This window comes from Dipodomys merriami, unplaced genomic scaffold, assembly GCF_024711535.1.
Source record: "Dipodomys merriami isolate MVZ:Mamm:240054 unplaced genomic scaffold, mDipMer1.0.p SCAF_547, whole genome shotgun sequence".
NCBI lineage: Eukaryota > Metazoa > Chordata > Mammalia > Rodentia > Heteromyidae > Dipodomys > Dipodomys merriami.
The window spans coordinates 35,227-54,034 of NW_027206121.1; the positions used below are offsets into that span (position 1 = coordinate 35,227).

Sequence of the window (18,808 nt, forward strand, 5' to 3'; positions counted from 1 at the left end):
GTAGACAAACAGTATTCTAGGTTAATATACATACAGAATTCATAAAAACTCAGGTTCCTAAAAATAATTGAATAATTAAAACAAAAATCCACACCTTTAATACTACTAGTTATTAAGGAAATATATTTAGGGTTGTATGAATTATTTTTCTATTCATTAAAATGGATCCTAGGACTCCATTGAACTTTTTTAAAAAAATTATTGTGAACATACTGTACAGAGGAGTTACAATTACATGGGCAAAATAATGACTACACTTCTTATCCAGCATTGTAGCCTCCTCCTTTGTTTCCCCTTCCCAACACCTCCTCCCCCGACCCCCTCCCACATCCTTTCCCCCCCACCAAAGTTGTAAAGTTCATTTTCGACATTACAATTGTACGTCTCATTGTTGCCATGGGCCCAACTGTATCCCTCTTTAAAGGATTTGTTTTTTCCCTTCCCCTCCACAAATTATGGCAACATCAAATACAATGAAAGCAGGTGTTATACCGTGGGGGAGGGACATACAAAACAACAAGGAAATAATCTCATAAATGTGTTAGAAACAATTGCATGAAAGAAAAAAAAAAACATTTGAATACATATCTTAGGATTCATTTCCCTAACATCAACTTTACTGACCTTTTCTGCTTGACTCAGTCACATACTAGTTATTTCAAATGAGGGAAACCATGGGACCTATGTTTCTTTGGGCCTGGCTTACTTCACTTAATATAATTTTTTCCAAGCCTTTCCATTTTGTAACAAATGGAGCAATGTCATTCTTTCTGATGGAGGCATAGAATTCCATTGTGTATATATACCACATTTTCTTGATCCATTCATCTACTGAGGTGCATCTGGGTTGGTTCCATATCTTCGCTATGGTAAATAATGCTGCAATAATCATAGTCATGCAGGTAGCTTTAGTGTGGTCTTGTTTGTGAACATTTGGGTAAATGCCCAAAAGTAGGATTGCTGAGTCATAGGGGAGCTCTATGTGGAGTCTTTTGAAGAGCCTCCATACTACTTTTCAATGTGGTTGAACAAGTTTACACTCCCACCAACAATGCAGTAGGGTTCCCTTCTGTCCGTATCCCCTCCAGCATCTGTTATTAGACTTCTTGATTATAGCCATTCTAACTGGAGTGAGGTGGTATCTTTTGCACTCTGTCTTATTAATTTATATATTTAAACTCCATGGAGAGAATATACATTATAACTCAATATTAACTCACGCAAAATTGTACAAGAAAATGTATAATACATATTACTTGTATTATAATATTTCAATAATGGTTTTCAAATGGCATAGTTCTCTGCATCCAAATTCTTGGAGCACCCTTGAGCAATAACTTGAAATTTGTCATTTAGCCTACTTTATGTAATCAATAAAGGTTATGTAAATGCAGGTTTGAGAAGTCCCTAATGGTCACTTTCCTAAACAATTCTGTGAAGAATTGTGGCCATTCTCTGGGAGATAAAGGGCTTAATAAAGATGAAACATGAAATATTAGTCATAGGAGTGACAGAACACCAACCACCCAATCACAGAAAGAACCAGAAGATTAAAATCTTATGTTGCACAAATAATACTAACACAAAATTCTAAGCTGAGGACACCCCAAAATACAGATTTATAAAACTAAAAAATGATTTAAATACCTATATGCTTTTTCTTATATTTATTGTTTGGCTTTTACACAGGAAATGCTACTATCCAGAGGATTTTTTTTACACAACTATATGGAAGAGAAACTCTTTATATAAAATAACAAACTTTACAGTGACATATGAAATCTGAAAATCTACTCTGTAAACTTCAGTTAGGTCGTTTGTGCTAAGAAACAGTATGAATCACTAAAAAACAACATTTGTACATTCATTTTGGATTGTTCCACGTCACAAGAATGGTTTCTTACTTTTAAAAAGTTACAAGAATTTTCTGTAGGCTAATTATCCATATTCCATTACTCAAAACCACAAGTGTTGTAGATTTCAGGGTGGGATATTTTCTTTTTGTTTTGGGATTTAGAGTATCCTCCTTAAATTTAAAGTCTGCTATTTCATATTATTTCATTACAAACATAATCTATGTTTAAAAGAGTTTATTTTGTAACTGGGCTCTGGTGGCTCATGGTTGTAATCCTAGCTACTCAGAAGTTTGAGATCTGAGCACCACAGATTGAAGCCAGCTGGGGCAGGAAAGTCTAAGAGACTCTGATCTCCAATAAACTACTAAAATACCTAGAAGTGGAAATGTGGCTTAAGTGGTAGAACATTATGCTGGAACAAAAGGAGCTCAGGGTCAATGTCCAGTGCTTGAGTCCAAGAACCAGGTCTAGCACACAAAAAGAGCATTTTATTGTATTGTATTTAAATTCTATTGAACAATTGTTTTGGAATACATATTTAGGCAGTCTCTCATTTTAAATGATGTAAATTAGGCTTAATAATCTAGTGGAGAAATTGTAACTTGTCAAGGACAGATAAAGTGGAGAATATCCATGCCAGTAATATTTTAAGCTAGGAAAATCCATAGGAAGTGCAAAGCATAAAAGGGATCAACATGTTTCACTAACATATTTTAAAGGAATGTTCAAGCTTCATTGACTTCAATTTCCATGAAGAATTTCTTAAGTGAAATAATACTTCTTCGAGCAGATTGAGACAAAATAGAGAACACTACCTAAAACCTCATTATACGTTACATCTAAAAAACACACCACTTTGAGCAAGAAACAGTACTTTAATTTCCTTCTGTAACACTTCATGACAAACACATTCTCAACTGCAGGTAAAAACCAACGCTATAATGCTACTATCATTATATCCACAGGTGAGACATTTGAGAGATCATATACAAGAATTGATAGTGTGAACAGGCTGAATAAATTAGTAAGAACAGAGATAGATAGTTTCACTTGTGACAATAATTCCTCCACCACAAACCACAGCCCCATGTCCCTTCTGAGCACTAGGTTCTGACTGATTCCTCAGGCAAGTTCATTCCCCCTCCTACTAGTTAGTGTAAACCTTCCAACAGCATCAAGTGATTGGGAGAGTTAGAGGAAAGAGTACCACCTGAGTCTTGTGTTCTAGGAAGTAGAACCAATCTTTGCTAAGGCAAGGAACCTGAAAACATGTTGTCCTTCCTTTGCCTTTCTGCCTCTGCTCTGTAGGGCTTGTCAGAGTTGACAAGGTATCCTCCTTCAAACATTGCTAGGATTCATTGCTTAACTAAAAGAAAAAAAAACAGGACCATCACACACTACTGTAATATCTCATGTAGACCTGTTGCTTGAAAGGTCGTGTACAAACACGTGTGAACTAAAGCCAGCAGTACTAAGAGAGCTAACAATGCAGGAGAAGAGTGGAGACACCTCTAGGAGAAACAACACAGAAACCCAAAATACAACTGCAGTATAAATGGAGTCAAATCAGGCACACCCCTCACAATTTTACTGCAATTGTTACCATGCTCATCTTACACCTGGGCAAAGATAATAAAGTCACGTGTTAACAGCAGAATTTCACCGTCATGGAAATCTAAATGCACACTTTCTCCTATTCTGAAGAACCTCCCAACTAGCTGTCAGAACGTTGCAAGCCAGTTTCTGACACCTGGAGTCACAAGAGTTGTGGCAGCACAAACTCTTGAACCCTGAAGAAATCATTAGCCCCATGCTGGATGAACACATGGAGGATCAATTTCACCTTGTGTTTTGTATCCAGCTCGCAGTTCCTACCTGATATTGGTTCTGCAGCCTGAGATCCCTTCAAGTTACACCTCCCAAGCTCCACTGAAGAGAAACCTTCTCCACTGAAGAGAAACCTTCTAGCAGCAAGCCAACTGGAAAGGAACTGGAATTTGCAGGCTGGAAACACCCACAGTGGGTGGGGAGGCACATGCGCAGAAGGATCTTTGTCCTGCTTTAAAAAAAAATAGAGAATACAAACCCTGCACTTTCAAAGGATCTGTGCTGCAACATAGACTACAATTCCCACAATGCATGGTGCCACTCTGAGAGGAAGTATTTTCCATCAATGCTAGGCCCTTTGTCTTAGGACTGCAGGGATGCATAGGAAGGTTTTCTCCTGCTTGCACGAGCATAGGTGAGTTTTTTTTTTGTTTTTAAATGAAAATCACTATGTGTCTCCTGAAACATTGTTAGAATATCCGAGAAATGGACAAGTATTGGAAGCATGAAATAAGTTGGCTTTTTAATTCTTAGATCTACTAATGTAATTGAGGTTATGAGAGGTTAGCTTTTGAGTTCTGTTGAATGTAAATTACACCTGATTTCTTTACATTTTGGAATAGCTCCCTGTTCAATATAAATAGGTATTCGCAGGCACTAAACTGATTCTTGGTCATTTTTCATGCTCTAATGTATACACTGCAATAAACTAGCAGAATTGCTAGATTTACAGCATAATCCTTGCACCATGTAAATTTTTTTTAAAAATCTAATAATTTCCCAGAAATGCCCAAATTTCATTTTTGAAATCTTAAGTCGTTTCTGGCTCTTTCCAAATTTTTCCGTTATTTTAAGATTCTTTTCTTTTAATTTCTTTTCTTTTCTTTTCTTTGATGTTCATTGTTGCTCTTGTGGCTTGAACTCATGGTGTTCCCATTACCATTTCTTAAACAATTTGTTCAGCTAAATAGTGAAACGCATCCTGTGGGTGGGAGGAATGCTCTTAGAGCATGCACCTCACCACCATTGCTGTTCAAACAGATGGTGGTTTGGGGAGATCGGTGGAATGTGGGTGAGGTGCAAGTGTGAAGTGAAGGGTAGGTCTCTGTGATGCTTGATTGCTTGCCCCAAACCAGTGTGTTTTTGTCTTTGTTTGCATGCCCTATTTCAGTGTGAATTTCTCCCTCTTCTATGATCCTGAAAGTTCCTCTCAGTCACTCTAAGCTATCTCATATTGTCTTCCCAGGTGTTACCCATTAGACTTTGGAATAAATCTTTGTTATCCCAGGTCCTGAGTGTGGGAAGAGACAGGGGCCACTTCTAGAAACCAGGCTTGTGTCCTGACCTCTGACATTTGCCACACAGTCAGGAATAGTCAGGCATTATTTGGGACAACACAGTTCCTTTACTGATAATGCAGCATCACCAGAGAATTCCTAACTTCCTGGTGAAAGCTCCCTAGGAACTTGTCTCAAAATAAATGTGTAGGCCTAATCGTTCCAGGCCCAGTGATACACATATAGTCCAAGAACTTCTAAGGCTGAACAGGGAGAATCATTCAAGTTCAGGAGAAGAAGGCCATTCTAGGTAACATAGGAAGACTGAATCTCAAAGAAACACAAGTATAGCAGTTCTTTCCCAGAGACTCTGGTTTGATTCCCAGTACTAGAAAAACAAAACTAGCCTAATGCACACCATTTTAAACTAATAATACATCTCTTTTATTGCTGAGTGCACAATTTCCAATTTTTCTTTCTAATCACCAAGCATGAAACTGCAATTTTATAAAACTGCTAGATGACTGTCGAGGAAGAACATACTTAGTTTCCTAGCTCTGTGAAGATCCATGAGAGTAGAAAGCAATATTAGGGCATTTCTTACCTCATTCCAATGACATCAAAGACATGTTGCTAGTGCTCATTGATTTGCTAAGCTGGTCATCCATCTTGACAGTGGTCATATTGCTGTTGGCCTTAGCAATTGCTACCCCATTTTCTTCAAGTGCAACTTGATTGCACTGAGCAGGATTCTTTCCTTCATGCAGTCCTGCATGAGGAATTAAAAACAGAAAGCTCCATTATTACCCCAATTCCTTTTAATTATTTTTTCAATTCCAGTCCCGCAAATGCATTTTGTCTTTACCAATGAATAGGTCCATGCCTTTTAATGATTTTTGTAATTAAAAAATTTTCATTGTCCTATGACAACACAATTTTCTAGGGAAAGGCTAAAAATTGAAGAAAGACCCTATAAGCATATTTACAATGTGTTAATTGTTACTTTCTTAATGCAACAGCCTCTCTAATTTCTTTCCATCCTAACTTACTTGAGAACCTACAAATGGATGGAACTCAGTTTAATTAACTATAAGAACATGAGTCTTGTTATTTATATTACATCTGGGGCCTAGTGACCACAAAAGGTCCTTTGGTAAACTATTAACACTCATTGCATAAATAGTGAAGCAAAAGAGATTTTTTTTGTTACATGAAAAACCTCCCCAAGTTTTTCAGAGAGAAGCAAAAGTACCAAATGTAGAACCAGGAATAATTACTGATGGTGCTGATATGTCAGAGAAACTATTCACATCAAGGTGAACTGTGTTTTTGGTTTATGACTGAACTAAATTCCTTTCGTTTTGGTCCCCTTCTTTGTAGAGATCTTGATTTCTTTGGTTTTCAATCCCAAATAATTTAATAATTTTACTGATATCCCATCTTTGAAAATGGATCTCACCTCTTTTGTGTGCCTGTTAAAGGCCCAGATATTGGTCTTGGGTTCTTTTCCATCATGGCTTCTTTTGAGATGAGATTAGTCAGAAGGGCTAACACTTGTGCAAAAGAGCTGAAAAGTTTACAGGTTTTATGAAGGAATCTGGGTGGATTCAATTGACTGGGTGAGTTTGTACTGATTTATATATAGCATTGATTTTATATTTTATGTTAGGCAAATGTAATCTTACTGCTTACACCAAAGCAATATATGTGTGTTTATATACATAAATGTATGTCTATATGTCTGACTGTCTTCGACATAACTGCAAACTTTTATTTTAAAACTATATCGAACTCAAGTAATTGGTATAGCTGGTATTTCAAATAAAGAAGGCAGATATTTTTTGCCTCAGACCATCAGTATTTATTGAGCATTTACAGTGTACTAGGCACAATAGAACATACAGAAAATATTGCCTGCTCTAGAGGATCTTACATTCTGTAAGAAAAAACAAATGCACCTTTTCAAATGGCATTTTTGTTTGCTGTTTTCTGTTATGTACCAAGGAAATATTCTGTAGGATGAGATTTAGGTATAACAGCCTCATCATTATTGCGAGAAGAAAGATTTAATGGCAAAAATGACAGACAGACCATTTGGGATAGAGTTTATAAGAGATACACAATCTAATCAACTAAGGTAAGATGTGCTGCAGTAGAGGATGTTGGAAATAGAGTATGGGATGCAAGCAAAGGAACAAGGGATCTTACAGAGTATGTAGAGCCAGAAAGATCATGTGGCCATTTCCCAAGTACACAGCCACTAAGACAAGTGACAAGGTAGAAGGCTTAAGAAAAGAAGGAAGTCCTATGCACCTGATAAACAGAATGACCAAAATCGAAGGCAAACTGTACCAAGAAATTCTGAAAAACCAAAACGGATTAGGAAGCATAGAATTTACAGTTAATGCTATCCAATGTCATATGGGCCAATTTTTCACTCCTCAAGGGAGAAAAAAACACTTTTGCTTTTGAGGTGAGGGGAGAATGGGGAATATGGGAGGTATTTGGTAGTTACATTAGTATTTTTGTTGTTATGATAAACTTTGCACTTTAACTCAGTAAAAGCCTATTACTTGCCAAAAGGGACTAAGAAACAATTTTCTAATAATGTACAATTTCCTTAGAGGAGATTCAAACTCAAAAGAAAGATTTACATGACAAATAATAGAGAAAGTAGTTGAAAAGTCCATTCAAAAATGTTTTATTCCACTTAAATGAACTTAATACATGTGTTCTTAACAATTATGCTTGATTGTTCATGAAAATTTCAAGACATTCAACAAAGCAGGCCATCATCTTATTTCCCCGTTAATTAGTTTTATTTTACAACACATGTGTTTGAGGCACACAGCAAAAATGAAAAAAAATCACAGAAGGAAAATTAATCTAAAAATAAGTTAAATACATAGGGTTTTTTTATTGTGAAAATACTGTACAAAGGGGTTCAATAACATGGACAAGATAATGAGTACATTTCTTATCAAGCATTGTAGCCTCCTCCTTTGTTTCCCCTTCCAATCCCTTCCCATCCTCCCCCCATCCCCCAACCCAATCCTGCTCCCCCCCCCACCAAAGTTGTAAAGTTCATTTTTCCACATAACATCTTCCACATATCATCTCATTGTTGCGATGGATCCACCTGTATCCCTATTTAGGCAATTTTTTTCCCTTCCCCTCCACAAATTATACCAACCTCAAATACAGTGAAAGCAGATGGTATACCATGGGGGAGGGACATACAAAGCAACAAAGAAATAATCTTATAAATTTGTTAGAAACAATCACCTGAAAGAAAAAAGCATTTGAATACATATCTTAGGGTTCATTTCCCTAACATCAACTTATCTGACCTTTTCTGCTTGACTCAGTCATATACTAGTTATTGCAAATAAGGGAAACCATGGGACCTAAGTTTATTTGGGCCTGGCTTACTTCACTTAATATAATTTTTTCCAAGTCTTTCAATTTCCTAAACATAGGGTTTTTTGTTTATAGCTTTGCTGAATATACATGAATAGTCAATACCAAGCAGTTCATTTTTACTACACCTTTACTTTTACATCAGTTCTTAGGTTGTCTAAAACAATGAAATACAAATAAAATGTGTAGCAAAAATAATTTTTGAGCAAACAGCAGGTAACTTCACAAATATTGGAATGTGAACTGTTTCTGCCCTTATCCAGTTAATTGGGTCACAACTTTGTCTGAAAGAACACTTCTGGTACTGTAGTCAAAGGTGTGCTCACTGAAATAGACTCTTCCACAGAAATACATGATTCCAACTTGGAATAGCCATGGAATATTGTTTGAGCCACAGCCATACAAGGGCTCCAAAACTTCATAATACCCACAATAACTACAACTGTGACTGGAAACAATTTCCCTCTTATTTCCCACCAGTACAAACCAATATGTAGGAAGATTTCTTTGCTTAGACATGGAATCAGTTTCAACACTGGCCCTTGTGAAGTCACCATGAACCAAAGCACATGCCAAACATTTATAATATTTAAAAATTCCACATCATCATACTGGCCATCTCATGATGAAAACCGATAACTCACTAAATGTTAACAGGCTCTACTCTCCTAATATGAAACAAACAAACAAAAAACACATGGTAATACAGAAATTAAAATAGAAGTAACATAACCCACATAAAGTATAAAGTTCAGCAATGACTTCATCAAAAGCTGTGTTTTCAAGAAAGGAAACTTCCTCTCGGGAGTTCAGAATCTCATAATAGAACACTGAGAAGTTAAGGGCCAGACACAATCTGATAGGATGCACTGGTTGAATTTCCTTTTTGCTGATCTCAAAAACTTCTTGGTATGCTTGGTGTGACTGATTCACAATTCCTTTCTTGTCATCACCAGCAGCAAACCTCAGTCTTGGTAGCAGTCTTTCTTCATTCTCAAATAGGAGACTTTGCTCTCTGCTTGTGGAGCATTAGGGATCAAAAACTTTCCCAAAAGAGACAGTATATCATTGCAGATCTCTTAGCTTGTTCTCAATTCTTTCTGTGTTCTCAAACAATCTGCTGATTTTTTCAGCATCTTTTGCCTTTTGCTCAATACTTGAAACTACCCTCCAAGAGGACCTATGGGCTCCAATAAGCAGCTGAGAGAAGATTCCTTTCCTCATTAGGTAATTCAGCTTCTTGCTCACTTACAGACTTGATGCAGGCTGCCATGTCAGCATTTCGCTCAGCCTGCTTGGCCATTTCGGCCTTCTGCACCATGTCATTTCTTTCCATGACTGGATGTTCTGTGTCCTGAAGGTGGAGGAAAGACAAGGGGTCATTGGTCTCTGGACGGTGGCATAAGCAGAGGTGAGGCTGAGACTCTGTCCCTAGATCTCACAGCTCACAGGCTCCAGCAACTCTGCAGACATGGGGCTTCTTCAAATCCAATTTTATTGTTTTTCCATGTCACCAATATCCTTAATTCGCCCTGAAAATTTCACAACAGTTAAAGTCCATTTTGCTTGCTGCTCATTTTTTGTCATTTTAAAATGGTTTCATATCCAGGCCTAGTAGTAGCGTGTGAATGTGGGATTTATTTTTTGAAACAATAAGGCCTATGGCAGTGTGTATGGTGCCAGGTGTTCATTCGAGGATGACCTCACACCATGATGATAATGATATGATGAATGAAATCCTCCCTTCTACACCAAGTGTCACTCAGAGCCAAGAAGTTCACAATTGTGAAGAGTTGGGACATGCTCAAGTTCCTGTCTAAAGTCCCAAGAAATGGGAAATCTGAACTATTTATATGGATCTAACTTCATACAGAGTTTCTGAACACTACTTTTACACATGAGATGCTCAATGTTAGTTAATCTATATTCCTCATCTTTTAAAAACATTCTGCAATATTTTTCTGTTGTTTAAATGTGCAAGAAAATTCCATTAAATTACTAAGTTTTTATTTAATGTTCTGTGATGAATCCACTTTTTAAAACATTTTTCTAGGGCTTGGAATGTGGTTCAGTGGTAGAGTGCTTGTCTCGCATGCATGAGGCCATGGGTTTGATTCCTCAACATCACATGAACAGAAAAAGCCAGAAGCAGTGCTGTGGATCAAATAGTAGAGCCCTAGCCTTGAGCTGAACAGCTGAAGGACAGCACCCAGGCCCAGAGTTCATGCCCCACGATCTACAAAAATATATATACATATTTTTATTTAAAATGTCATAGTTTTCCAATGTAGTTTTTATAAATATCTTGGAAGAGAAAATATAACAGGGGGCACCACTTTATTACCATTATCAGATGAGAGGACTCATGATACAAAATAAAACAATGTCAGAATCTGAAGTGTGGCATAAGGAGTAGATCATGAACATAAAAGCCAAGAATTAAAGCATCATGAGTTTAAAGCTAATTACCAACATAAACAAAAGCAAAGGTAAATATAGTAATAGAATTTCATGACACAGAAATAATGCATCATATTTTTGTGTTGAGGTCCACATAGAGAATGTTAGACATGGAAATCCAGAAATTTTAGGTGGGTTTTCAGAGTACAATGAGAGAGAAAGAAAGTACTGATAACTTTGTCCCTGTGATTTGGAGGATCCTGGGGAAGTGATCACAAGCAGTGTCATCAGGAGAGTGCAGTGGATAGTCGATGATGAAGGGAAAATAGCTTGTGTGGTTCTCAGTGAGTTAGGGACTATGGCAGAGACTGGGTATCTACAAGGTGAAAGGATCCTTCACATTCATCCCAGGGGACCACACATAGGAAGGCAGGCACAGGAGAAAGATTATTATAAGGTTTATTAAAGAGGCCATAATGTCCTGGTAGCGGGAGCACATGGTGTTTTTCCCTATGCAGATAGCAGGAGGGTCTGTGGCAGGAAGTGAGATAGGTGGGTATTCAGGTGGGTCTGGGAAGAGAGAAGAAGGGAGCAGCTGTATGGCTGGAAGCTCAGAGCTGGAAGGAGCCCAGGTCTGGGTGGAGCTGAAGACCAACGGCGGGCATAATGCTTACATTCCCCAATTTGCTGATTAATATACATAGGGGAACCAGGCCGGGGGATATGGAGGTTATTTCTTCTTGAGCAACTTCTTCTGTAAAGGGGCAAAGTAGTCAGGGGCTCCTTCTTTATTGCCCACCCAGTTACCATCCAAGAAGCGTCTGCTTGACTGGTTGGTAAAGGTCTTTTTTTCCATGAAAATAGTTATCTAAAATTCAAGACACATTGAATAAAAAGCAAAGTTGCTGTTCAGGCAAAAATTGCTCTTAGCAGCCCAAGAAAGAAACAAGCCAGGAAGGCTTGATTACCCGAAGACACAAAGCATGGTACCTGACTCCTGGGATCCTGGAGGGGGGAGATAAGACTTTTTCCACTTTAGGATTATAGTAGCCTGAGGAGGGAGGTAGCAGAGATATTTAAAGGTACCAGAGTCACCAGATGTCATGGGCTCTTTCGGCTACTTCCTGCTGGAGAAGTGAAGGAGTCACTGGAGCTGGGGTCATTAGAGTCCAGCAGGGCAATGTAAATGATGTCTCCAGTTGCCTGTAGTAACAGGATAGCCATGACTTGCTCCTAGGTGTTGCCCTGGGTGGGGGCTGTTATCCTGTTAAAGGAGACTTTTGGATACATCAGGCAAAAAGATGACAAGGTAACAAGGTCAATTAACATGAATGGCATAGAAGAACACATATTTGCCATGAAAAGTTATATTTGAAGCATTAGCCCATACTCAGGGCAGTAGGGAGAAAGGGGATGTCTAGTGTCTTTTGCACAACTAGGTAGGGGAGAAGATAATGGACTAGTTGGGAATACCAGTCAGAGGCTACTATAAATACAAATAGCAAGTAGCAAAAACAAGACTGGAACTTTCTGTCCAGTTAGAAGATAGACAGGTATGGACATTAGGTGGGCAAGCAACTATTTCTCTTGTTCATCCAGCTCTGATTAATTTTGAAATGGCAAGCCTAAAGTGACTTCATTTAGGATGTTATCTCCTCTTACTGCTCTCCATGGTTTTCCATTTTCAGGGCTAATTTTGTCCTAGATGGTGTGGGGTTGAGGGGAGGGAGGGGAAGAGAGGGGAGTGCGGTGTCTCAGTGTCTGTTGCTGGGAGAGCTTGTCCTAGTTGGCATTGACTGGGTTTGAACTCAAGGTCTGGGTAGTCTCTCTGAGCACTTCTGCAAGGCTAGTGCTCTACCACCTAAGAGAGTTCCTTGGAGGTGAGATTCCTTGAGCCATGCCTCCAGATGTGCTTGGCTGATTAGCTGGGATACTGAGTTTTAGAGAGATTCTTTGTGCTCAGGATGGCTTTGAACTGTGGCAAAAGGAGTCTTTGTCACAAAAGCCCTTTTTATGTCCAATTAAAGCAACAAGGAAATCAATGAGATTGAGGTTACCTATAACTTGTAAACAATTAAGTAACAATTACTTGCCAGAGTTTTGTAGTAAATCTCAGTAGATGTTTTTAAACTGCATCTGATTGGCATTCTAAGTACCTCCACTTGCCTCTGGAAAGCATGTTTAAAGTCACTTATATACAACATTTAACCTTTAACAGATGTACAGACCCTTTCTTGCCTACAGCAGCACAGCTTGTTTAACATTTTGGGTTATAAAATCATTTTTCTGGCTGGCTCAGTAGCCTGATCTGTAGTGGTTGCAACAATGCCTGCCTCTGTAGGCAGTCAGATCTCAATAGGGACCTAATCTCAGGTCCACAACTCTCTTTTCTTAACAGATGAGATAATATGGCTGGGCCAGCTCAAAACTCACTGCCAATTGGAACTTTGAACAGATACAGGGGGATTGGGATTTAAATTATCCCTCATATTTTACAACTTTACCTTTTACTACACACTATCTTAGATGACTGGGAAGTCCATGCTGTGTTAGACAGACATGGGCATTAAGCATGCCTACAAACTATCTTCCCATGACCTCCAGGCTCTGATCAAGCTTTGAAGAGACAAGCACAAGTGACTCCAGGATCTGATACCATCTCTGCCATCCAAGGAGCAGTGTCTTACTGCCTCTGCATGTACCAACATTTTCAGGGTTCCAGGAATGCCTTTGTCTATGCTGGGATAAGTGCATCCTTGGCATGGTTGGTGGACTTGAACTCAGGGTTAGAGCATTGTCCCTCAGCTCTCCACATCAAGGCTAGTACTTTGCCACTTTGAACTCCAAACCAACTCTGCTTTTGAACACTCTGCTGGCAGATTAGAGATGACAATCTCACAGGGACCTTTCTTTGCCAAGCCTGGCTTGACACCAGTTTTCAGATCAATGAATCTTTACTTGTGGGCATATTTACTCCAACTAAAGGCAAATGATGGTCATTGGAAGTGGATTTATAACCATGGTCTTACCTGGAACTTATTAAGGGGCAAAATTACGTGTGTCAAACTTGTCCTCTGTTCTTTATTGTGGGCCTTTTGGAAACTGTTACAAAAAAACCTATAATGGCAAACTAGGTTAAGCAATCATTTTGGTGATCCTAATTTATCTTTTCTACTTTGAAATAAACTTTAGGATAATTTTCCCTTTTAAACTTTTCTTTGTCTGGGAGGCCTGCAACTATCCACAACTTCCCAAATTTTTACAAAGTGTAGGCCATTTTTAATCCCTTTTTAAAAGTTAGTTTAATTTGCATTTAAATGATTCATTGAAACACTGGGCAACACCCTTTACCTCTTGGCTGAAAGTTTAAACTCTATGTATTTACCTATGCATTAGAAAGCCACAAGGATCATTTTTACCTGTATTTTACCCTGCAAAATATCTAGCAGAGTCCTATTTTTTCTTATCTCTATAATCCCATGGATATCTGTAAGTATTCTGCTAGCTCTTGTTCCTCATTTTTTTGAAAGTCTAGCTTTTTTAAATTGCTACAGAATTAAATTTAGCAAAACCATAACATAATTGTGATTTGTTACAGCCATCTTCATGGAACTGGAAAAAGCAATATTAATGAGGGTAGAGAGATATTCATACTCTTGAGAAATTCACTTTCAGCCTCCATAACAGTGAGAAAACACAGGCACTCCACATTATCTACACTAGTGTTTTATTATAACTCACTCAGAACAACATCATAATGAACTAAAAGTGAATTAGTCACAATTGACGTGTCCGCAGTAATTAATTAAATATAAAAAACAGTACTAAAGTCATTTTGGGGTTACTCATCCAAAGCCAAATGTTTCTGAATCATGTTTTCATTTACCCACCAAAGAAACTAGAAATAGAGATGTGATTCAAGTAGTACAATTTAGCCTTGAGCAAAAGTACTTAAGGAAAGTGCCTAGGCTTTGAGTTCACACTACAAGACTTCTACCCACCCACAAAGAAAATGTATTCCCAAATATGTGTTCTTTCATGTTTTCTTTCTTTTTTGGGGGCGGGGTCCGGTCGCGGGGCCTGAACTCTGGGCCTGGGCGCTGTCCCTCAGCTCTTCAGCTCAAGGTTAGTGCTCTACCACTTGAGCCACAGCACCACTTCTGTTTTTTTTTCTTTTTGCTTATGTGGTGCTGAGGAATCAAACCCAGGGCCTCATGCATGCAAGGCAAGCACTCTACCACTGAGCCACCTTCCCAGCCCTTCTTTCATGTTCTCTGAATGTTTCATAAACTTGTGGATGAAAGATGATGAGACAGATTTTACTCCTGTACACATTTTGTAATAAACAAGGAGTGTTATCTTTCAACATATATTCCATTCAGAAACTCAACTGGAATAGTAATAGTGTTATAATGCATGGACCACACATATAGTGGAAGAGCAGTAGAGAAGTCAGTGCTCTCATGTCCTTGGCTTCAAGCATGATAGCCTTTCCCCATCTATCACTACCAAACCACTTTGGATGATCTCAGTCAAATCTCAAAGGTCCAGAGCTCTTATTTCTGAGAAGAGTTTGTTCAATTTCCTCCAACAACCATTCCTTAATGTAAATGATACAAGTCAACAACTTCAGTATCTTAATTATTTCTCAAGCCTGGAAGTAATTGATACCTATCACTTTTGTCCAACCTTTCAATATGAAGGTACATCATCCCTACTCAATACAATGAGAGGATGAGAAATGCTGGCTCAGTGGGTGGTTTTCCATTACACCTAGTTTAATTCTGTCATAAAGGGTTGCTCTATAAATCACAGAAGTTTCTGCCAAAAGTTTTCCTACATTGGGTTTCATTTTGTGTGAGTGCTCCAATGCTGACTGAAGGGTGATTTCTACTTGAAAGACCTCCTCTAATGTTCACTAGACATTCTGTCATGTCTCCAGGTCTCTGAAACCTGTAGAGACATGACTTCTGGCTAAATATTTGTCTACATTTATTATATTTACTTTTTCTTTCCTGTTTATATTCTTGGATGCACTGAGGACTGACTTCACAGTAAAAGTCATTGCATATTTGTTATATTTGTTAGTTTTCTTTTCTCTTATGGGACTCATTTCTCTGATGAACACTGAGGTATGACTTCGAAGTAAGATTTTCTACATTGGTATTATCCATAAGTTTTCATTCTTGTTTGTGCTCTATAAACACTCATCCATTCATGTCTTCTTAGTGAAGGACTTTTTGAATACTTGTTACATTCATAAGGTTTCTCTCCTGTGTATTTGCTGATGAAAATTTAAGTATGATTTCTTCTCAAAAAAATTCCACATATTTTATTCATAAGATTTTTCTCTGTGTGCATTCAATGTTGAACACTGAGGTATGCCTTCTGTGAGAAAGACTGCACATTTGCTATAATCACAAGTCATATATCCTGTTTGGGTTCTCTGATAAAAAGCTGATTTTTCTTCCAGGTGAAATATTTTCCATATTTATCAAATTCCTAAGGTTTCTCATCTGTGTGGATTCTTTTATGCCTGATGATCTGTGAACTCCATGTGAAGGACTTGCCACATTTCTTACATTCATATGTTTTCTCTCCTGTGTGTGTTCTCTGATGGACAGAAAGGTGTGTCTTACATAGGAAATACTTTCCACATTTGGTACATTCATAAGATTTCTCTCCTGTGTATATTCCCTGATGGACATTAAGATGTGCTTTCTGGGTGAAAGACTTTCCACATGCATTATATCCATAAGGTTTCTCCCCTGTGTGTGTACTCTGATGAACAGTAAGGTCTGATTTCTGGGTGAAAGTCTTTGCACACACATTTCATTTTTAACATTTCTCTCCTGTGTGTGTTCTCTGATGATAACAAAGGTGTGTCCTCTGAGTAAAACACTTTCCACATTTGTTACATTCATTAGGATTTTCTCCTGTGTGTATTCTTTGATGGGCAGTAAGTTATACGTTATGTCTGAAATACTTTCCACATTTTTTACATTCATATAGTTTCTCTCCTGTGTGTGTTCTCTGATGAACTGTAAGGTCTGAATTTTGGGTGAAAGACTTTGAACACGCATTACATTCATAAGTTTTCTCTTCTGTATGTGTTCTCTGATGGAGAGTTAGGTGTGACTTACATATGAAATACTTTCCACATTCATTACATTCGTAAGGTTTCTGTTCTGTGTCAGTTATCTGATGCTTTTTGGGACCTAACTTCAGAGTGGAAATTTTCCTACATTCTTCATATTCATAGAGTTTCTCTTCTCATGGTGTTTTAGGTTGACAAGTCAGTTCTGACTTCTTAGAGATAGATTTTGCACATTGCCCACACTCATCAGGCTTCTCTGGATATTTCCTCTGAGGTTTTGTAAGGTGTAAATCCTTACTGATTGAATTCTTAATTCACTACCTGTATAAGAATTCTCTCCTGTGTGTCTTTTCTGATTCATAGTGTCTGTACACCTTAAGTGGAATGTTTTTCCACATATAGTGCTTTCAGGTCTTTTGCTCCCTCCCTGACAAATTTCTTGGGCAAGAAGAGCAGACTTATCATATTCTTCTCTATATTCATTATGGTTATAAGCAGGATCTCTGACACAAACCCAATTATGTGGAAAGAATATGGTCTCTGAGTTTAAAATCTTCCCTCCTCCATATTCAAAATACTGAAGCTCATTTGTACTCTCATAATTTTGACTAAAAGGCTCCAAATGTGTAACGAATTGTTTATCTATAGGAGACAGACCAGGCATATATGTAGCAGGCATCTCACCAGGCTCGCAATAAGGGAACATGTTCTGATGCTGAATGAACTCTACCTTCCTCACCCTTAAGGAGTTCTCGTCATTCCTATTCAGCTCTGGCTTCTGTTTTGAGGCCAAGTTAGAAGTTGTTAGTAATCTCACTCTTTGCTCCACTCTGTTACTATTCATGACAGCCACTTCACACAGACATTCATCTGAACCTTCCTGGTACATTGTAATCACATCCTCCATTACTTGAATATTTAAAATGAGTCATGAAACAAAAAAAACAAAAACATAAATGAGATCCTTATTGTAAAGGTAAAGATATTTTCCCATACTGTTAGTGATTTTAAAGTACTAAAATAGCTATTGATTTATGAGAGATATATTTCTTTCTCCATAATGTATTGATTAAGAAACTAATACTAATATTTTATGATGGAATTTTTTTTCTGCTTCAGTTCTCTTGTCTTTTTTATATCAGAGGAATTATTTACACAAATTACTAAAGTATTTACTGCTAGCATTTTAGGCTGCATATGGTCATATGTAGTATTCTTGGTTTTTTTCTGAAGTATTGCTTTGCTTGATCTTAGGGGACTAGCTGCTTTATGTTTTTTTCCTTAAAATAATATATATTATGCTACTCTACATCTTAAATATTAGGAGAAGAGTATTTTCTAATTTTGGAGATCATACCTTTTTTTTATACAAGCTTTTTGCCTGTCACCTGAGGGTAAGGTTTTATACACACATCTCTTCGGTTCTAACTTCCCACAATGAATTATTTTAAGTATCTTAGTAATTTTAAAATTTGTTTCTCTACTTTTTAGACCAAGTTTCATCAAAATTTACTCCTGCCCCTCAAACCCATGGAAGCTCAAAGATTCTCCAGCTCACCACCTAGTTAATCATTCTCTCTAGACTAAAACTTTGATTCTGTATCCTGGCGACTCCCCACCTTATCATTATCAGCCTTGTCCTAGTTTCAAAGAAAATGAAATCTCATTTTCGACATTTCTAATTTTCTTTTTTGTCAGAACAATTTCCACACCGAGAAAGAATTGCTAACTTTAACTTTATTGCCATTCACAGTTCAGTATGTATCTACATGCATTTTTGATTCACAAATCTAACACAAAGAATCACCTAGTTCTCTGCAACACATGGGACTCAGGGGAATTAGGAATATTATTGGTCAGTACAGAGCATGATGAACTTACCAACTCAGTTCTGGATCCAAGATCGCTATGGAACTTGCCTTGACTCACCT

At 37.7% G+C, this 18,808-nt stretch overlaps 1 protein-coding gene across 1 annotated transcript in view; it reads right to left on the bottom strand.

Moving 5' to 3' along the window:
- The window catches only part of LOC138811675 (zinc finger protein 33B-like), a 30,568-nt gene extending 12,784 nt beyond the window's left edge, over nucleotides 1–17,784 (bottom strand). Inside the window, exons 1-2 of the mRNA XM_069999376.1 lie at nucleotides 17,617–17,784; nucleotides 16,297–16,393 (exon numbers count right to left, since the gene is read on the bottom strand). Coding sequence (XP_069855477.1) covers nucleotides 16,297–16,393; nucleotides 17,617–17,784 — 265 coding nt within the window. The remainder of the gene's footprint in view (nucleotides 1–16,296; nucleotides 16,394–17,616) is intronic.
- Nucleotides 17,785–18,808: the final 1,024 nt, after the last annotated feature.